Source organism: Pholcus phalangioides, unplaced genomic scaffold (assembly GCF_987345545.1).
Source record: "Pholcus phalangioides strain wild (caught in Gottingen) unplaced genomic scaffold, Ppha-v1.0 ptg000022l_1, whole genome shotgun sequence".
NCBI classification, from domain to species: Eukaryota; Metazoa; Arthropoda; class Arachnida; order Araneae; family Pholcidae; genus Pholcus; species Pholcus phalangioides.
In genome coordinates, this window is record NW_028301615.1 from 25129113 (window position 1) to 25152235 (window position 23123).

At 39.1% G+C, this 23123-nt stretch overlaps 1 protein-coding gene across 2 annotated transcripts in view; it reads right to left on the minus strand.

Annotated features, from left to right (window-relative positions):
* The window catches only part of LOC149070056 (rho GTPase-activating protein 100F-like), a 165156-nt gene that overhangs the window by 17668 nt on the left and 124365 nt on the right, over positions 1–23123 (minus strand). For both annotated transcript variants that reach the window (XM_089249407.1, XM_089249406.1), the window contains exon 9: positions 17097–18066. In XM_089249407.1, coding sequence (XP_089105533.1) covers positions 17097–18066 — 970 coding nt within the window. The remainder of the gene's footprint in view (positions 1–17096; positions 18067–23123) is intronic.

The following is a 23123-nucleotide window of genomic DNA, read 5'->3' on the forward strand; positions in this document are numbered from 1 at the left end:
CAAGTTTTATAAAAGAACATTTATAAAAATTTTATAGTATAATCCCGGCCTTAAACATACATCAGACCAGTTTTTCTTAACCTTTTTTTCGCCGCGTGGTTCCCTTTGAACTTTATTTTTTTCCTATTGTCTCCCTTGTTTTATCAAGGACTCTTCCTCACCCACCCCAGCCCCAATCAATGAGAGATACCCTTCGCGTGTACTCATTGAACTTATTTATTTATTTGGCTTAGTTTGCACTATAAAAGTTTTACAAAGTATCTTTTACAAATCTTGAAGAAACAACCAATAAGCCTATTACGTTAAACTTTCTCGAATGCAACCGATGAGTTATTCGTTGTTTTTTTTTCAAGTTTTGTGAAAGATATTTTATCAAACTTTTATAGTGTAATCCCGGCCTTATTTATTTTTTGAGCAAATTCATAGCGAAAGAAAAATTTCATGAGTAAAGTCGACCCGTGATTCCGCGAGGCTTCTTCGCTTAGCCCTATTCGTAGCTGAAGATGTCTGCCTTTGCTCCGATGGGAACGACCCCCCCCCCCCAACAGCCGAATATTACTGGTGAATTGGCTCCTCCCTCCGATTCATCCATCGCCCTGGCCCCTTAGAATATCTCAGGGCCACTAGTAGGGTATATGGCCCCAGGTAGAGAAACACTGAATTTAGAGGGGCGGAAATACATTTTAAATTTGAGATACCAGTAAAAAGAAAAAAGATGTAGCTGGGGCCGATATGGTGAAATATTCACATTGGAAAATAGCCACGGAGTTGAACAAGAAATCGACATACGCACACACAACAACATATCGATGCCGAAAACAGAAATTCATGCTCAATATATTCGGCTCCGTATGAGCATGAACTTTAACCATAAAATATTCTCACTTCCAATTTTTTTTTTCTTCTTTAGGACGTAGTATATTATTACGTCCGAAAGCGAACGCGGGAGGAAAATCGATGCCCGGATTTATGGTTTATGCGATAAACAAACAAATAAATAAATAAAAGAATTCTACCCTTTTTTTTAGGAGTTTGGTGGAATTCTCCGAAGGGGGCGGGAACAAAAAACGAATTTTTTGTTTTGTTTTTTGGAGCCAGAGGAGTCGTATTGAGAGTATTGAGGGAGCCATAGTAAAGGGCATAAACGTTCAACTTGGGAAATAGGATCGCTTTCCTTGTGCTTCCACAACATAGAGTTGCCTACTTTTCTATTCTGTTTTTATTTCCAGTTCGGAAAAAGGAATTTAAAAGAATAAAGGGAGAGAATTCGTTCATTGACCAGCGTGTTTGATATCTCTTCTTTTTTTTTTTTGGAAAGGAATTGACTTCTAAAACAATGGCTATTTAAAGTTTCTTCTGTAACAATATCCCTCTTCAGAGACTGTGGTTCATAAATATCCCTCTTGCAAGAATACATTCTGTCTCCTCTTGAGACAATAGTTTCGAATATCCCTCTTGAAACATAGCTTTGACATTTCTTTTTTTCAACAATGCTTTTTGATTATTCACAAGTTGAAAATGCTCCGTGATTATTTATAAGTTAACAAAGCTTTTTCATTGTTTATAAGTTAACAAAGCTTTTCCATGGTTTATAAGTTAACAAAGCTTTTTCATTGTTTATAAGTTAACAAAGCTTTTTCATTGTTTATAAGTTAACAATGCTTTTTGATTGCTTAATCAATGCGTTTTGATTGCTTAATCAATGCTTTTTGATTGCTTAATCAATGCGTTTTGATTGCTTAATCAATGCTTTTTGATTGCTTAATCAATGCTTTTTGATTGCTTAATCAATGCTTTTTAATTATTCACAAGTTGAAAATGCTTCTTGATTATTTATAAGTCGACAATGCTTTTTTGATTACTCATAAGTGAACAATGCTTTTTGATTGTTTATATGTCAACAATGCTTTTTTATTGTTCATAAGTCAACAATGCTTTTTGATTGTTCATACGTCAACAATGATTACAGGAATAGTTTTTACAGCAGCACCTACATGGGGCTCCAGAAAAATCACCTTGCCCGGACGCCTGCGATGCCACTGAGACGGCCCTGGCCGTGTTCAACTTTCTGTGGAATACATTTTGCATCACTGCAGACTTGATGTATTTCTCATCACTGGTTATTTATAAAGATTAATTGGCGATTTGGCCGAAAATTGGCAAAATTTTTTTAGCAAGAACTGGCGAAGTCCTGTATGTATGATCTCAAAATTTCCCGTATTATCCGTGATCAAATATGGTTCTTCCTAACAACTTAAAACGCGCTATTTGACTGCATCCTATCATATTTTTTTTACACAAAAATGTTCTTGAAAACGTCAACCTTGGTTGTAACGACACCTCAATTATAACGACAAAATTTAGTGGAATCTTCAATGTCGTTAAAAAAGAATTTGACTCTAAAAGTCAGAGTATTCAACAACAGAGACGTTGTGGGCCAAATTAAACTTTCCACGAAGCCTACAGGTCACAAAGTCATACCGCGGTATTCTCTCCCCCAAATTATTGAACACTCTTATTTACACTGTGTTCATTTCTTTCATCAAATTTGAATTTGTAACAGGCAAGCTGTTAACAAGGATGAACAGTAATACTTTTATTCACGAGGCACGTGAGATTTAAGTTGTATCGAGAGACGAAGACATTCTCGAGAGTTCGATTTTAACCTTCATCACGAAGGGTTGTATGTTTCGCAGGTTAATGCAGAATAAAGGAATGCTTCATGTTCGTCGCTTCGTATACACCTCACCAATCGTCACATTGGCGCCCAACGTTTAAAATAGACGCGTGAGTGTTTTTAGCTAAGCGGACATCCTAATTAGGTACCAAGTGAGTGAAAATGGCATACTTGGCGAAATATCGAAAAGACGAACTCCGTCGCCTTGCCGAAGAGATGGGCGAACCTACCGAACCCGAGATGAGAGTGATAGAGCTGAAGAAGCTGATTACGTCCAGTAAAGAATACGATGAGGTCTTCGCAAAAGGAGTGCTACAGACCCTCGTAGAAGAGAGAATTCGACAAGAAGAAGCAGAAGAAAGAATTCGACGAGAAGAAACAGAAGAAAGAATTCGACGAGAAGAAACAGAGGAGAGGATTCGACGGGAAGATGCCGAAGAGAGGAACCGGCGAGCAGAAATGCAGTTCAAACTCGAGAGACTGAGGATAGAAGCGGAGAAGTGCCAAGCTTCCGTTCGACCGGCTGTGACAAATCGGGACTTTCAAGTGTCGGTTCCGCGTTTTGAATCATCAGATGACATTTCATTGTTCCTGGTCCTGTTCGAACGACACATGGGTTTACACCAGATTCCGGAAGAATTGTGGATTACGTATCTCATCAATAGTTTACCGAAGGAGGTGGCTAGGATCTGTGCCAGGGAGCCTGACGAGAAGTTCAAGGACTATCGGTATCTCAAGGAACTGCTGTTAAAGCGATTTAAGCTACATGCGGACAGATTTCGACAGCTTTTTGTAGAGCATCGGAAGAACTCGGAGAGTTCATGGCGTGATTTTTATTTTGAGTTGAAAACGTATCTTGAAGGGTGGTTAACAGAAGTTAAGGTCACAACATTCGAGGACTTGATTAATCTGGTCATAGCTGATCAGATGAAGAAGAAGTGCCCTCCACAAGTGAAAGAACATTTCATCGATGTATGGGCCATGTTGATCTCCCCATCGGAACTAGCGGAGAAACTCGACGCGTATGAAGATGCCAGGAGTACTTTCCCAAAGAAATTCAACCAGCAGTACGATGTCGAGGGTCGTCGAAAGCAAACACCGAGGAAATATCCATGGACCTCATCAAAACCAGTGATTCGTGCAGATGAACAGACACTTCCCATGATCAGCCTGGATGAACAGCGACCTCTAAGCTGCTATGGATGTGGATATCCGGGGGTAATTAGAGCGCAGTGTCCGACCTGTAATCCCGAAATGACAGTGACAACCGCTCAGTTTGGTCAGTTGGAACTGAATCTATGCTCTTTTGTAACAAAACCCGTAGCATTGTTAAAAATTCATGTAAATGGCAAAGTGGGAACTGCCTGTGCCGACAGCGGTGCTACGCACTGTATCGCAAGTGATACTCTGCATCGTATTTTGAAAGAGCAAAACGCCAAATTCCATCAGGAAACTATCGAGATGCGTCTTGCAAACGGACAGCAATCAACGGTGAATGTGTGGACCACAACGGTATTGGTCAACATCCAATGGAAGCGACTAAGGACGAAATTTATAGTTCTTCCTGGAATCGTCGGTAACAGAACTCTTTTGGGAATCGACTTTCTAGAGAAAGCTGGTATCGTGTTGGATCTCAAGCGAAGGCAATGGTTCTTCGGGGAAAATACTCGGAAGCGATTCCACTTTGTGAACGAGTCTACGATTAAAACTGTTCAACATGTAGTAGAGCATGTTAACTTGAATTCTTGCCAACTACGACAAGTTGAAGGAGAGCAACGGAAACGAGTGCTGAACAGGTCGTGGAAAAAGAATGAAAATTTTTTCAGTCCAGGGGGAGGAGACACTCCCGAAGGCGAAGTTCACCATGGTGATATGGCATCGGAACCTCAGCGGTGGGATCGGTCTAGACGTCTCAGGAACCAAACAGGTCGCGTCCGTGACTATCCACGTCATGTTTCTGGCTATCCACGTCCTGCTGTCCATAGCGAAATCCACCGATCCGCAAGAAGCTTTCATCACCAATCGGTGCAAAGGCAACCACGAGTTACTCCGACAGGCAGGCAAGTACTAGACTTACGTTTCCGCAGGAACGAACGAGTCGAACTTTCCGGTCCCAGGCGACGCAGTCCAGGATCACCAGGATATTATCAGATACTGCATCGTTGTAAAATGCCAAGCCAAACAATAACGTCTAGTAATAGCTTCCATGAGTCAAGGACCCAAACAAGTATAAGCAGTGCTAGAGAAGGGAACGATAAATGCAGGGGGAGCGGCATTAAATATTCGGATCAAACCCCTAACGCGCGTCGATCAGAAAGTCGCAGCCATGCCCAAAGAAGTCGTGAAAACAGGTTGACTCCCATGCAAAGCCTTACAAGAGTTTCTGTGAAGCAGAAAGTGGAACAAAAACGGGATGAACGCAAAGGTTACGTTGACAACGGTTCCAAACCGAGTTCTCGAAGGAAGAACTGGTCGACAAAGTTCACGCCACAACGAGATGGACCGTACCCTGTGCTAGCCCAGAGATCGCCTACGAGGTACATAGTCGCTGATCCGGCCAAATCGGGTGTCTCTGTCAGCGTATATCGTACTTCTGCTCTCACACCATGTGCGGAACCGGATGCTGTATCCATAGTGTCATCACGTAAGAAGGGACGACCACTCAAAGTTGGAACTAACAAGAACACTGAACAACTTCCCATAACGCCTATTGCTGGTTCCTTGCCGGGACGTCCGCGAAACCAGAGGGGGAGTATGTAACAGGCAAGCTGTTAACAAGGATGAACAGTAATACTTTTATTCACGAGGCACGTGAGATTTAAGTTGTATCGAGAGACGAAGACATTCTCGAGAGTTCGATTTTAACCTTCATCACGAAGGGTTGTATGTTTCGCAGGTTAATGCAGAATAAAGGAATGCTTCATGTTCGTCGCTTCGTATACACCTCACCAATCGTCACAAATTTTTATTTATTTTTAAGTAATTTACTTTCATTAATTTATCAATTCTTTTGAGTAAATAAAATAAATTCATTCATTGATTTCTTTTATAAATCTGAAATTCATCCGACAAACTTTTGAAATCCTTTTTTCATTTTAAATTTTCATTAATTCTGAAATCGCTCTCTGCAGTTCTGAAATCCCTTTTAACAATTCTGAAATTACTCTTTCTAGTTCTGAAATTACTCTTTACAGTTCTGAAATTACTCTTTACAATTTTGAAATTACTCTTTAAAATTTTGAAATTACTCTTTAAAATTTTGAAATTACTCTTTACAATTCTGAAATTACTCTTTACAATTCTGAAATTACTCTTCCCAATTCTGAAATTACTCTTTCCAGTTCTGAAATTATTCTTTTTAAATACAAATACAACGGCACAACAGGCAAAATGCCCAACGAGGTCTGATAAAAAGATGCCCATAAAGATATGGATGTCATATATTTCAAAAATATAGAAACCTAATTAAAAATGTAATTAACACAAATTGTAAACAATATATGCATATGATAAAATGTTATGCAATGCCCATAAAGAATACTTATGGTTGTCTTATTCTAAGAATGGATAGCTTCTCGATTTACCCCAACATGTTTATCATATTTCTTTTTAAACGTGTCAATTGTGTTACAATTTACTACCTCCGGGGGTAAGCTATTCCATTTATTAACAACCCTATTACAGAAAAATTCCCTGCGACACCATAACCTTGCATTGTCCCTCACCAATCGATACTGTAGTACGATTTAATTCTGAAATTATTCTTTTTAATTCTGAAATTACTCGTTACAATTCTGAAATTACTCTTTATCATTCTGAAATTACTCTTTATCATTCTGAAATTACTCTTTATCATTCTGAAATTACTCTTTATCATTCTGAAATTACTCTCTACGATTCTGAGATTGCTTTTTACAATTCTGAAATTACCCTTTACCATTCTGAAATTACTCTTTACCATTCTGAAATTACTCTTTACTATTCTGAAATTACTCTTTACTACTCTGAAATTACTCTTTATCATTCTGAAATTACTTTCTACAATTCTGAGATTGCTTTTTACAATTCTGAAATTACTCTTTGCAATTCTAAAATTAATTTTAACAATTTTGAAATCACTTTCAACAGTTCTGAAACTACTCTTTACAATTCTGAAATTACTCGTTACAATTCTGAAATTACTCGTTACAATTCTGAGATTACTCTTTAAAATACTGAAAGTACTTTTAACAATTCTGAAATTACCATCAATAGTTCTGCAATTATTTCTTTCTGTAATTCTTTATTTTTTCATGAATTACAGATTTTCAGCAATTATTAAATTATTTTTTTGAATAATTCTAAAAGTATTTCTTTCATTAAGGGTTTTTTTTATCATTTCTTTAAATTCTGTAATCGTATGTATCTCTTTTGGATTCCAAATTTGGCTGCTCGAAATGTGCAGCCAAAATGAAAACATAAGCCTCAAAAACTGTTTTAGCTCTGGGTACCTCGAATTCATTACGACGGTCCTTTTAATATATAGTATGCACAGCATTACTATTGAAACTGGAAAGTATATCACAGTTCTAACAGCGGTACACAGAGGCACCGACATTGGGGCGGGGGGGACTGAAAGTTGCTGGTCATCCCATATATATACGGGACTCAAGCGCATACGCAGAAGAGGGAAGATGAATTACATTGTTTTTCAGAAATTATTATGGGGGCGAGGAAGGGTGCTCAGACCTCTTACAAAATTTATTGGGGGGAGCGGGAGTTGAAATGGCTTTAGCCTCTAGGTTTCGGTGCCTATGGAAGTACAGATTTCAGTGGCCAGAGTTTTATAACGTTTTTTTTTAAGTAGATATTTTTTAAAAATGGTTAGCCGGCCTCAGGAAAAAGCTTGGAGGGCCGCATTTGGGCCACGGATTGAAGACTCCTGCTATAAGGATAAGGAAATTTAGACGAAAGTATAGAAACCTAGGAGACGACTAACTCCCTATTTTCGGAAGCTCGCCCACACATAAAAACCCAAACGGGGATAAAAAAAACACAACACCCCAAAGATTTTCCCCCATCGGAGAACCAAAAATACCCATAAAAGGAACAAAAAAAATTTCCCTCTATACCGTACTTTTTTCCACCAGAAATTACGAAAACAGTATAAAAAAAAATGGTGGGGGGGGGGAAGTTGTCTGCTCGCTTTCGCACATCAATCACATTTTGCCAGACAGACGATTTCAGATAACAAACTCTCTTTGTTATTTATTGTTGTTGTTTTTTTTCATTATTATTATTATTATTATTACTATTTTTCTCGTGTGTTTCCTAGGTTTTTCCCGTTTATTTTCATTCTCCGTCAGCTAAAAGATAATCCACGCTAGAAGATGAAGGAGGAATAAGAGGATAGATATTTTCCTCTCGGTTTTCCGGTGGAATTTCTGAGACGAAGAAAACACCCAAAGAATACTATGGCCTTCTCGTGTTTTTTTTTTCCAGGGACAATTTGTACGCTCGGAAGCATTCAATTATTTTCAGTATACGGCTCAAGAAGCACGCGACAAGGTGAAGTGGAAAGCAGCGCAGGAGAAGCTTCGAGCGGATTTCGGAATTACCGCTGTGGAAATATATTTACTGTAGAGAATCTTTAGAAACCGGGTGCCGAAATGTCCCTCAAGGAATTCCTTTTTATGTCGAAAGTCCCGGCAACAAACAGAGTATTTATTTATTTAATGAAAAAGCAGATAAAAATAAATTTAGTATTGGCAACATGTCAATCCACGTGGTTGAAGCACGTTTAATGCTGCGTATGGGAGATTCTTGACCGGCAATCTCTTTATAGGATCAAAAGAGTCAGAAATCGAAATATTTCTCCTAGTAATGCTCGAATCTCCGATTAAAAAAGGCGAGAGTTCGCTTAAAAAAGCACTCAATTTCAATAAAGTAGATAAAAAGGATGAATTTTTTTTATAGTATGTATGAGTGCAGATCTGAAATGACTGCATTTTGCCGTTCATGCCTTTTAAAGTTTAGTGTACTTTTCGGTGAACTCCAATCTCGTCTCTGTTTGTGATCGTAAGGGTTTTGTCAGGCAGCCTGCCTTTACTTTCGAACACACTGTATGCGGATCTCCTAATCTTCTATCGTGTACATTTCTACTTGTATAAGAGAGTTCGATATAATAGTTCGCAATTTTCTCTGGGGGCATTTTTGTTCACTTCTCAAATTATCGCTATTCTCCTCTGCCAATCTGTTGTAGAAGACCACGCCGTCATACTCAGATTAGCGTCTACCTTGATAAGCAGGACCACTTGTACCAATGATACAAATACAAATAAAACGCCACAACAGGCGAAATGCCCAACGAGATGGCTGAGAGAAAAGATGCCCATAAAAATATGGATGTCATAAATTTCAAAAATACAGCAACCCACTTAAAAATGCAATTAACAAAAATTATAAACAATATATACACATGATAAATTGACAAATTATCATGACAATGCCCATAAAGAATACTTATGGTTGTCTTAATCTAAGTATGGATAGCTTCTCGATTTACCCATACGAAGGGGATGGATCACTTGTACCAATAAAATGAAGGCACACGAACCACTTAAAATGACCACGGATCGATTGTACGGATAAAATGAAAGTACGCGGACCCTTGAAATAAAAACCACGGATCCCTAAAAATAAATGCCACCGATACCTTAAAATGAAAGCCACGAATCCCTTCAAATAAATGCCACGGATCGCTTGCATCGAAGAAAATGAAGACCACGGATCGCTAGCACCAACGAAAATGAAGATCACGGATAACTTTCATTAAGAGATGGTATTTAATGGTATGAAAATAGTATTGAAACGACCATTTCTTGAAAACAAATTTGAGGAAAAAACATTGTTCCAAAAACGGAATTTAAAATCCATTGTTGTAAAAGAACAAAATTTAAAAACAATTGTTGTAACAACAAAATTTAAAAGCAATTGTTGTAACAACAAAATTTAAAAGCAATTGTTGTAACAACAAAATTATAAAACCATTGTTGCAAGAACAAAATTTTAAAACCATTGTTGTAAGAACAAAATTTAAAAATAATTGTTGTAATAATAGTATTGAAAACGATGCTTTCTTTGCTCGAGGAATACTTGAGAAACCCTTGTTTCACAAGAATAAGATTTGAAATCATGACAAGAATGACATTTCAAACCATTATTGCGAGAATTACATTTGAAACTATTGCCGCAAAGAATGACATTTAAAGTCATTTTACAAGAAAAATATGTTTCAGTCAACATTAGTTATCACAACAAAACGACATCAATGAAAATCAATATAATTAAAATTGAAAAACCCATTCCAGTATGTGGAATGAAACCTAGAAATAATTTTAATTTCTCTGTTAAACACCTATTAAACACCTTACTGCAATTAGCAAGATTAAAACATTAAAAAAAAACTCCCTAAACAATAAGCACACACAATTAAAATATAGATTTATTTTTTCACCCAATCAAAACCCGAAAGGTACCCTGATAAGATTGACGTCCGCTTTGAAAACAATTCGGAAAACGAGACATCTAAACAGAACGGAATTATCTTCATCGTGTAATTAATAATTGTATGGAAATGCATGTCAAGATGGCGGGCTCAAACTGCCAAAAGTGGATGTTGTAAGGGTTGGGGGAGGGGCAAGGGGAAAGAGAAGGGGGGCACGCAGGGAGACATGTTGAATTCGTAAGTTAATGAGATTTCGAATAGGGCTGACTTATCTCGGAGAAACATTCGCCGGTGGTAGGAAAAATCGACTTTGAAAATTGAATGTCAAGGGTATGACCCCTTTTTTCTCCATCAAAACACACAAAAGACAGTTTATAATATCGTATATTCGTACGTATGTGTTGTGTGAGAGTGTGCGTACAGGGCTCGAGCGCCAAATGATAAATTCGTTCTATGAAGTCAATTTTATATTTTTTTTCTCTTCCCCCAGATCCCTGTTCCATCTTTTCCGGAAAATGTGGGAAAGGGGGAAAAATAATTGAGAAAGAGATGATGATGATGGATAATTTTTTCCCAAGTTTCCCTTTGATATAAAAAAAAATTAACAGCACAAAACCTTCATAATTTTTCTTTAATCAACGAAGGACCGGGACTTGGTCTTTTTTTTTTCAAATACTTGCCTCTTGTTTTGTCCTCCCTCCCTCCCTTAACAGGAGTTTTTAATCAGGAGTTTAAGAACCGCTTGTGGTTCTTGCGAAGCCTTCGAGGGGTCCGTGATTTTGGATGAGAAAGCAACTCTAACACATTATTTTCGTATTATATACTGAATGTTATTCTGAAAAAGGGTCCGTGGTCTTCATTTTAAGGGGGTCTGTAGACTTCATTTCAAGAAGTCCATGTACTTTTATTTCATTGGTACAAGCGATTCATGGCTTTAATTTCAGTGGTGGAGCAAGTGGCCTTCATCTTCTTAGTAAAAGCGATCCGTGGTTCATGTTATTGGTATAAGCGATCCGTAGCCATCACTTTCTTAGGACAAGGAATCCGTGGCCTTCATCCTATTGGTACAAGAAGAGTCCGCGGCTTTCATTTTATTGGTACAAGCGATCCATACTCTTGATTTTAAGGGGTCCGACTACCTTTATTTTATTGGTACATTCGATCAGTGGCCTTCATTTTTTTAGTACAAGACATGGCTTTCTTTTTACTAGAAAAAAACAGATCCATTATTTCATTGGTACAAGAGAATTGTACCAATTATTATTGGATAATAATTGAATAGTGAACGAATAACAGTGAACGAATAATTGTTGAATTATTCGTTCACTTCATTTTAAGAGAATCCGTGTCCTTTTTTATGGCCCTGGCCTCGAGTACGGTATAGGAGTACGGCCCAGATGTTTTGAGGTTTTGCGAGCTCGCTATTGTGCTCCGTCTTTGTCAAAACATTGCTTAACACAGAGATTAAACTAAAACTTGAGAGACAGAGATGACACTAAGACGATCGCACAGTACATCGCTACCCTGAACACAAATTTCTAAATTTTTAGCTCACAAGCCTCTCGATGAAAACGAAATCCAAGAACGGCGCTAAACTATAGGTCCCGGTGAAAATGAAAAAGATAATTATAAAATGTAAAATCAATCTCTCTTTTGCCATATGTTTCTGCCGACATCTATCTTCCCCACTGAGAACTGCTATACGAATTCAAACTCTCAGAAATCAACCCATCAGCTATTGCGGGGCTCTATTGAATTCATTCTTCTTTCTCCTATTTCAAAAAAGTATAGGAACACAAAATTTTAGTGTAAAGAGGACGGAAATGTCATGCAGAGTAGAAAAGCTGTACACTGTGCGAGTGACATTTCTCCTATTCAAAGAAAACTTGCTAGGGGAGAAATGGAAAAAAGCCCCTCTACAAGGAAAAAAAACATCCCTATGCATTACACAGAGAGAAAAAAAAAAGAATTTTCGAACACACAGCACAAGACTTTGATCATCCCACAAATCCATTCCATAGGAAGAAAAGAGTGAACCTCGTAAATGCCTTGCGGGAACCCGAAACTTCCATACTCGAAAATGATTATTCGCATTTTTACCTGTTCGTGTATATATACAAGCAACACGCAATCGTGGTGAAAATTTTACGATCCATTCCATGGTAAGAGCCATTTTCGACTATAAAATTCCCAGGACACAACAAACTTTCCGATAGTTTTGAAGAGAGAGCTCCTCGTTCCCTTAAGGGGAAAAAGCTCTCACTTCAATACTTCCAATTAGCAATTTTTTCCCCTTAGAGATCGACCACCAATATAATAAGCATTTGGCTCTCTTGAAAAACTGTATTCTTAAAATGCGTCAATGGCGAGAAGCATTTATCATCGGTGTTTTTCTCTTATATTTATAAACGGGCTCTACGTTGTTGGGTCGTTTGTTTTAAATATCCCCATTTGTTTCCCCTCTTCATTTACATACATAAACACATAACAAATTTACGTGAAGGGAAGTTCTTTGAATGAAAGAATTAAATATGATGCATCTATTTCAAATCTGTACATCATTACGCTGGTCTTTTTTCCTTTACCCTAAAACTCATAGTTTTTCTCGAATATTCTGAGTTTAGGGTCCAGTAAATGAGTCTTTTTATTCATACAAGAGTTCTGCAGCTTTTATGTTATTGGTACAAGTAATTCGTGGTCTTCATTTCTTTGGTAAAAACGATCCATGGTCTACATTTTAATGGGTTCTGTGTACTTTTACTTTATTTGTACAAGCGATCCGTAGATTTTAAAGGGGTCCACGGCTTTCATTTTCTTGGTATATAGCCTCTAGTTTCCCAAATTTTCTCCGTTCCATCGCCTCCTTTTTCAATTTTTTTTTCTCATCGCCCTCAACTCAAGCTAACCCATAGGATCCTGTACTAAACCCTAAGCTTCTGCATCCCCACTGGACCCTTGCCCCCCCCCCCCCCGGGGGTGATATTGCCCACTTTTAGAAACACTGGTGTAACTGATCTGTGGCCTTCATTCTATTGCTTCAAGCGATCCATAGCCTTCATTTTACTGTTGCAGGGGATCCATGACCATTTCATTGTTACAAGGGATCCGTGGAACGCACAAGGTTTAAGAATCCCCTGCCTTTTAGATTCTTGTGTATTGGTCATTCATATATTTTCACAATTTTATGAGGCTTGAATTCATCTAAAGTACGTGTATATATACAACCAACACACATTCGCGGTGAAATTTTTACGATCGATTCCATGTTAAGAGCCATTTCCGACTATAAAATTCCCAGAACACAACAAACTTTCCGATAGTTTTGAAGAAAGAAAATAAAAAAGCTCTTTTTCTTTCTTCTCTAAAGGGAGAGAAGCTCTCACTTAAATGCTTCCAATTAGCAATTTTTTCCCCTTAGAGATCGACAACCAATATAATAAGTATTTGGGAAAAACTATTTTTAAAATTTGTCAGTGGTGAGAAGAAGCATTTGATCATCGATGCTTTTTTTCTGTATTCATCAACGTTGTCCCCGTTGGGGCGTTTGGTATAAATACCCCCCCCCCCCTTTTTTTCACTCTTCATTCTCATACACAAACACATAACGGATTTACATCACAGGAAATTCCTCGGATGAAAACATATACGAATCATCGACCTCTAAAGTTGGTATCACTATACACTTTTTTTTTTTACTCTAATCCTCGAACTTTCTCTCGAACGTTCTAGAACTCAGAGTTCAGTTAAATGGTAGTCTTTCTATTTGTACAATCGATCCGTGGTCTTCATTGGATTGGAACAAGCAATCCGTGTCCTTCATTTGATTGGTACAAGTGATCCGTGGCCTTCATTTGATTGGTACAAGTGATCCGTGGTCTTCATTTTCATTGGTACAAGCAAGACGTGGCCTTCATTTTACTGGTACAAGCAATCCGTGGCCTTCATTTTATTTGTACAAACGATCTGTGGCCTTCATTTCATTGGTACAAGCGATCCGTGGCCATAATTTTTTTGGTGCAAGCGATACATGGCTTTCATTTCACCGGTAAAAGTAGCCCGTGGCTCTAATTTCATTGGTACAAGCGACTCGTGGTCTTCATTTCATTTGTACAAGCGATCCGTGGCCATAATATTTTTAGTACAAGCGATCCGTGGCCATAATTTTTTTAGTACAAGCGATACAAGGCTTTCATTTCACCGGTAAAAGTAGCCCGTGGCTCTCATTTCATTGGTACAAGCCACCCGTAGTCTTTATTTTATTGGTGCAACCGATCTATGGCCTCCATTTTAAGGAGCTCGATGCATCTTTATTTTATTTGCACTAATGATCCGTAAATTTTAAGGGGTCGATGGATTTCACTTTATTGGTGTAATCGATCTGCGGCTTTCATTCTATTGCTACAAGCGACTCATAGCCTTTATTTCACTGTTAAAAGGGCTGGGATCCGTGACCTTTATTTCATTGTTGCAAGGGATTCGTGGAATGAATAAGGTTTAAGTGTCTCCCTTTTAGATTCTAGTATTGGTCATTTATGTATTTTCACGATTTTATGAGGCTCAAATTCATTTAAAGTACGTGTATATGTGCAACCAACACACCATCGCGGTGAAAATTTTACGATCCATTCCAATGGTATGAGAACCATTACCTACTATTCCTATTTCCAAAATTCCCAGGGCACAACAAACGTTCCGATAGTTTTCAAAAGAGGGAGAATGAAAGCCCTTTCTTCCCTTAGGGGGGAAACCCGTTCTCACTTCAATACTTCCAATTAGTGATTTTTTCCCTCTTAGAGATCGACCACTAATATAATGAGTATTTGGCGGTCTTGAAAAAAGAAATGTATTTTTAAAAATGCGTCAATGGTAGGAAGAAGCATTTATCATCGATGCTTTTCTCCTGTATTCATCAACGTGGTCCCCGTTGGGTCGTTTGGTTTAAATATCCCTCGTTTTTTTTCCCTCCCCCATCCACGTACACAACCATAACAGATTCACATCACGGGAAATTCCTTGGATGAACACATTAAATATGATGCATCTATCTCAAATCTGTGTATCATTATGCTGGTTTTTTCCCCCTCCTACCCTGAAGCTCGGAACTTCTCTCGAATGTTCTAAAAATTCAAAGTCCAGTAAATGATAGTCTGTTTTTCCTTTTTTTCCCCCTCCTGTCATTAACGATGAAAAATCGGGCGATGATTTCCGAGTGGTTTATACATTTTCCCCTCTTTCTTCTCCTCTACATTTAAATAGTTTTTTCCCTTTCCTCTTCTCTCAGAATCGTTATCGTATTCACAAGAACTATTTTCTTTTGTGTATTGTGTTTGTACACATTAGTTACGCTTCTACCCGATGTACGGACTTTTCGGGATAGGCCGGGATTAGACTATAAAAATTTGAAAAATCCAACCAATAAAACTCATAGGTTACATTCGAACGAATGCAACCGATAAGTTTATTGGTTGAATTTTTCAAATTTTATAAAAGAACTTTTAGAAAACTTTTATAGTGTAATCAAATGCCATATAGAATCCTGGATCGATGTAACCGCGTCAAGTCAGCACCTCCTAGTGATAGAAGGCCTCTGCACTGTTTGCCATAAACGTTATTCGACTACTTAGCAAGTTTGCCACATTTTGAAACACAGCATCCTGTTTCGTTTCTTTTTATTTTGGCGTAGAATCTTCCTGATAGGCTCACAAATACCGCATAGTGATTGGATGTGGGCATAGAAATCGCCAATTCTGAACCCGATCATTTCTTTTCCTTACAACGATGATACTGGCACTTACTGACGTCACAAGCAGACTGCGGAGGCCTTCTATCTCTAGGAGGTGTTGGTCAAGTACAATTTTGGCAACGAATTTGGTTTGAAGTATCGTATTTGGTTTCCTTGTTCGTAGTTAGGCCGGGATTACAGGCCGGGATGCGGTTATTGGTTGAATTTTTCCAGTTTTATAAAAGATCTTTTATCAAAATTTTATAGTGTAATGCCGGGCCTTAGAAATAGAAGGTGAAAAAGGATTGTTTACTTTCACCCTCATCTTCCCTTTCTCCCTCTCCCCACTAAAGTGTTCTTTTTCCCCTTTCAATTTACGTTACTGACAAAGGCAGAAACCGGCCAGTTCGCAAATTCACCAATTTCGTTGTAAGTTGGCCCGGCCAATATCCAAATTTCGAGATTTGGCCAGCCATTTCGCGAAGTGCCTGATGTTCCCTGGCCAAAGTCCGGAAATAAAACGCATGATTCAAGGTCGTTGCCATTTTTGACGTATTTTCTCATGATAATTATGTCCACGTTATCAACCATATGGAAACCATATATAGTCACGATATCCGGTAATTTTTTCTCCTCTCTCGAATTTCTCTTTTTTTTTCCTTTCTTGAAGCTAATCCAATACAGCTATTACACAGGGTGTCCCGTAAGTGCTAATGCGGCCCTTTCTCATCAACCGTTCGTCGTAGGGGTAGGGTTTCAGTTTAAAAAATGATCAAAATAAAACTATCACGTACCAGTTTTGAGAGTGAAAATGCAGTGTGTCACAAAATAGAAAAAAAAAATCAATATTTTTAAACGGTCCCCTGTCCTCTAATCTCCAATTAGAAAGTTGTTGCCCTGTCTCTTCTGAGACCAACGAAAAAAAAAATCCAAGTTTCCAAGTGCAATATTCGCTGAGATATTTGTATTCAAAAATGGAGAAAAGTTATGAAAGAACAGCAAAAACTAACGCTCACGACGTTCCTTTCCCTCATTTATGCGGGAAAGGAACATCCTCTGAAAATCGGAAGGAAACCGCCGCCCCCCATTCGTTAAAAAAGATACGGCATATTAAACGGGGGTTAATGATTTTTGCTGTGTCGCTTAAAAGGTTAAGCAAATAATTTTCTTCCCAATGCAGTATTTGGCTTTGAAAACGGATCGGTACTTACTGGTAACGACGTTGATGTCCGGAACGTGGTTCACGGATAGATCGACGGAGTGGGCACCTTTCTCGAAGGCGTCCCTCAGCGTCTTCTTCCTGACCGCGGAGCCGCACAGTCGATAAATGCCGACGATGTCCAACCCACGTCTCTCGACCTCCTCGCAGCACCTCTTGACGATCAGGGGTATCGAGAACCCCGAGTTCTCCTTGATGACGACGCTCTCGAGGTCCACCCCGAACAGGGCGTTCGGGTTCTGGGCAGGTAATCTCTGGAACGTTTGCCTAGGGTCCCTGTACCTGAGCTTCAGGTACAGCGTTCCTCTGGGTTCCATTTTGAGGGCGAGACTGTGGCTGGGTGATTCGCGTAGTATAGTGAGCAGGTGCACCGAGCCCTTGTAGCACAGCTTGTGCCTGTGCTGCGGGTCCCAGCTGTACAGCAGGAACGCCACTTCGGTGTTGTTGAACAGCTCGAGCTCGAAAACCTCGTCCCAGTCGAAGCTGTGCTCGCCGGTCCTGACGACCGTCCTAGCCTTGTGGACGCGGTCGCACTCGATGACGCAGTACACGTCCCTGAAGTGGTCGCTGTGGCTCGTCGACCGAAGTCCCCGTCCTGCCAGCAGGTGGACCCACAGGAGCCCGCTGAACCCGTCTCCTCCGAGTACGGTCTCGGAATCTTTCTCCGGCCTGTATTTGAGGAATTCCCTCGGATTCAAGGTGAGCAGTTGGAGTCGCTCCTCCGAGGGTTTGACCGGCGTCGGGTTCGGTATCTGGCGTAAGTACTCTAGAATGTAAGGGTGGTTCAGGATCGATGGCTGCTGGTGTTGCTGGTGCATTTGCTGCTGCTGTTGCGTGGTCGGGAAGGGGAGAGTTGCGTGCCTGACTACGTCCCCGGTCAAATCGGTTGAAGAACGCAGCATCGGTCTTCTCGGGTAGAGCGTCGAAACGGAACTTGGTAAGCCCATTGTACGCTCTTCTTCCTGGAAAATGCACAAAAGAGAGAGAGAGAGAGAGACGTTTACATCAGAAATACCAGAAGTCTCACATGTGCTAACAGATCGAATCAAACATACCAGAAAAATTTACTAGGGTGTCCGTATTTAATGGCGAGCTACAAGCGCTGAGAGATCGGTGAAGTGAAAAATCGAATTGTCGCCAAAACCTACTAAAATTACTTCGACGAATGCAGATTTCAGTGATGTATTGCAAACAAACGACTTAATTTCTCATGAACTAGACGAAAAATTTGGTTTATTCTAGGCTCTTTCGAAAGCTGGTGGAATGGACAAGTTTTTAGCAAATTCGACCGATTGTAGCTAGAAGCGTGTTTGCGGAATTGACAATTAAAAATTTTGCTACAATTCGATTTTGAACTTCGCCAATCTTTCAGCGAATGCAGCTCGCCGTTAAATTCAGATATTTCAATGAAATTGGCGTGACTTTATAGGGTTTTTCCCTGCGCTTTCCAAATATGAGCTTCAGTTTGTGTGTAGGTCTCTCAGAAACTTCACAAATCCGGGTTTTTTCAGACTTCATACATTCTTTCTCATAAACGATTATTCACCATAACTCGAAAACGGTTTGGAAAAGGACAGGATATTGTTTCATGATCCACTTGGCCTTATCTATCACCCCCGTTTCGTTTGGCAGAATAGGTTGGATTCACCCTGTATACATTTAGGAGCGAAAGAAAGAGCATGTAGGGTAAGGGTGAAACGAGAAATTTACTATGTACTCTATTATCCGTTATACTGTTTTTCCTTTTCTTCTTTCCCCTTCCTTTTCCTAACTTGCGGTTAGTTTAGGGCAAGGTTACCAGATACATCCCCTATCCGTCAAATAGAGATTATCAAAAATTTGTAACCAAAAGCATACGTGGAAGGGTTAATATTATTCAGAAATGTCGCCATAAACACCAAAATTCTGCCACCGGGACTCATCACGTTGCCGAGACATATTTCAGCACGGTTTTGTGACAAAACCTTATAGAAGTGACACCAGTGAGAAAGTTTCAATCGAATAATACAGCGTTTCTCAACTATGGTCCGCGACTATGGTATAGGTGGTCCGAAGGCAGACTTGATAATTTAATTCTGACTAAATGAAAAATTATTCAACCGTTGTAATATTGATATTAGTGATAACGGTATGGGTTCAGATAGAAGTAATACCTTCATACTCACAGGTTCACCATAAATATAATCGAGGGAAATACGATTCTAAATGCTGGATATCACTAAATTTTTGCTAGAAAATGCAATTTATAGCATTAAATGCAAATTCTTGCTAATTACTACTGCTAAAATTGATGAAGGGTGGGGGAAACAAATGAAGGCTGCAAAAATCACAGTGAAAAAAAAATTTGTTTCACTAAAAAATATTCAAATGATCACATGACCATATTTCATTGGGAAAAAAGCGAAAAAATGGAAACTTAAATGCGATAAATACGGGACATCAATCGTGATCCAAAAAAGCCAGCATAATGAAAAATTGCTATTAAAATTTGTTGAAAAATTGTGGAAGAAACGTTCAACCTGACAAATATGACCATTTATATTTTTTCACATAATTATATCATAATACTAGCTATAACACCCGGCGCTGCCCGGGCTTTCCCCTCGCATACTGGCAGCATAAAAGAAGTAGAAAACCATTGTAAAGGCATATACGCTCTGAAACGCATTGTTAGAGAACCACGGTAACAAAAGTAAGCACTCCGAGAGTGTCTGTTGGGGTCAAAAACCATTGTTGCCCGACGGTTTTTCGCCCGTTTCGGGCATTTGAACAGCTCTGACGAACCTTTAAAGTAGCCTACGGTTCAATCCCGGCCCTGTTTGGCATATGTGCAAAATTTGGTGACGATCGGTCTAACTTTCACATTTATACAGAAGACTAGCTAAAAATACCCGGCGCTTCCCGCTTTTACTTCAATTACTGGGAGGATTGGAAAAGTGACAAACCATTCTAAAGGAATAAACTGTTAAAATGGCAGCATTAAAGATGTGAATATACAGTTCTGAAATGCATTGTTGGGAACCATGGTAACCAAAGTAAACGTTCCGAAAGTGATTGTTGAGGCCCTAAAACCATTGTTGCGCCGGACAGTTTTTTGCCCATTTCCGGCATTTGTCCAGCCCTGACGAACTTTCAAAGTAGCCTACTGTTCAATCCCGGCCTTGTCCGGTATATGTGCAAAATTTGGCGGCGATCGATCTAAAATTGCAGATTTGTATAAAGAACAGACATACAGACATACTTTCACATTTATATATAAGGTAATTTATACAAGGTGTCCTGTGAGTGCTAATGCAGCCTTTATCTCATCAACCATCCGTCGTATAGGTGCAGTTTCAATTTAAAAAATGATCAGAAGGCCTGTAATTAAAATAATCTAAATTTTTATACGGCCCCCCTGTGCTCTAACTTCCAATCAGAAAGTTGTTGCCCTGTATCCCCTGAGGCTAACAGGAAAACAATTCCATGGTTTCCAAGTGCAATATTTGCAGAGATATCCGAATTCCAAAAACGGAGGAAATTTTGAAAATAATAGCAAAAAAACTAACGGACACACACACACAATCCTCCTCCTTTCCCTCATTTATGTTGTCTTTTCCAAACCTTTTCCGGTTTTTTAATTCGAATATTTCAGCTAATACTGCGCTTAAAAACTTGGAGTTTTGTTTCCTTGGCCTCAGGAGAGACGGGGCGGGGGGGGGGCAACAAATTTCAAATCGGAAGTCAGAGGACAGGGAAGCCGTATGAAAATTTAGATTTTTTTAAAATTTTGTTACACACCGTATTTTCACTCTGAAAACTAGTGCAGGGTAATTTTTTGGACGGCTTTTTGAACATTTTTTTAAAATTAGAATCACACCTCAACGGAGAGCGGTTGATGAGATAAACGTCGCGTTAGCACTCGCAGGGCACCCTGTATATCATGGGAACGCCTTGTGTTTTCTTTCTGTAAAACATTAAAAACTCAAATGAACTGGAAAAACGAGAAGAATGTATTTAAATAAAGTCGGAAGAACCAAAATATTACAGGAATGTCCCGTAATTACGGGACGCAAGTGGTCGAGTTTGCTGCGAGTTGATATCTGTTTCAGACATTCTGCTGGTTCTTCAGTTCAGAAAGGTTGGGAAACACTGGGATTGATCTCTGTGAGTCTGGTTGGGGATAAAAATGGGGGGCCATTGCACTAGAATATTAGTCTTCCCGTCAGAATAACCGGAAAATCCGTCCCGTCAAATTAATAACGTGAACCACCGATATTCCAGCCTTTTTACATTAATTTTTGTCCAAAGCTTATAACCGCTTTATCACGGTGGTGGTGAATAATAATCCAGCTTAGCTCTGTGTATTGTCAACAAACTAATCAATCCATCTTGGTTAGTTAATTGATGATGGTTATCCCATTAAAGAGAGTTTCATTACGATCATCTCGTTATACGAGTCTGACGAGAAACATTCGCCTTCTCTTAATACGGGAGAGAGAGAGAGAGAGCAATGGGGTTGGTGGGGAAATCCGAGAATTGCCGACCCTAGACGAAATGCATCCGTGTCTAGACAGGAGTCGATCCCATTGAATTCAATCTCCTAAGAAAACATTATCCGACGTTTTATCTCCACTTCCTCTCAAATTCGCCGGGGCTTATATTTTTGCCTCTCGATTGCATATTGATCGCCATATGCCTCACTCGCTGTCATAACGCGTGAGTTTCAGTTAGTTACTATGGCAGTCATCGTTGTTCCGAGTATGATCATGTCAACATGATACAAGTGAGAAGAAGCCTTCGTGTAAGAGTAAATGAGACCAAGGGATCGTGTCTCAATGCATGGGCGTAACGAGTCGAGCCTGCAGCAATTTCATGGGGGACATTGGCAATCATGCATTGAATTTGCATTATTGTAGAGTCTTCGAGTGAGTAAGCGAGCCAGTCTCCCATTTGAAAAATATGGGCATACCTTTAACGCGTTACTCACATAACATGAAAATAAGAGCATTTTTACAATCTTTGCTTCAAAATATGGAAGGCAGGTGGTACACCAGCAGAGCATGAAACAGGCACAACTCTGACAACGTAAATACGTTAGAACCACACATACAGGGTGGTAACGGTAACTATCGACCGCCCATTAATTACGCACGTGATTCTATGCGAGAAAACTAATATGGAAAAGTGTTTTCAGTTTTTTTTTTAACTTTACCAATAATTAAGGAGCTATAACGCTTAAAAAAAATTGATTAAGCCAATTAATAATCCAGCCAAATTCACCGAACGTACACCAAACGTATAGCTTGGCATTTTTGATGGTGATAATAATCCATTGACGTAATACTTGGTTCGATTCCCCACAAGAGGAATGTAAAATTTCTTTCCGAACTACATCTCGATCTCCGCTTGGTTTTCCAGGCCTTCGTATGAACAGGGGAGAGTCACATCGTTTCTCTCCACATGATAAGTATTTTAGTTGAAATCGCACTTTTTCAATTCGATTTGTTGATTTGTTATAAATTTCCATAATGTGTCCAGGACTATTTGTCCAACCTGTATATTAATGTCACAGTCACATAACTAAGAAAGTTTACTACTAAATAATAGCCTTTTTTCTTTTTATGCGGGTGCGAGAAATTATCTTCATGGAAATCAAAACTGGCATTTCCGGATACTGTCGTTCATTAGCGTGATAATTTGGACGTGATTATAATTAGGATGTAGTACTACACATATACTCATAGACTATGCAAAAAAAAACACAACAATGACAAAACAAATTTCTCTTTCGCATGTAATTAATAATGTTAAAATCGTTGAAGAGAGGGGGAAAAAAAAAGAAAAGGCCATGACATAATCCTCTCAAAATCCATCAGCTATTCAACGACATTGGACATGTGCCAACATTGCTCAACATATTCTACTGGAGACATGTGTATAGAGTCTATCAAGTACAAAAAATCCCACCCCCCCCCCTTTTTCCGTAAAGAAATATTTTCCATTCGATTTCTTTCTTTCTATTTTTTTCGCTTTTTTT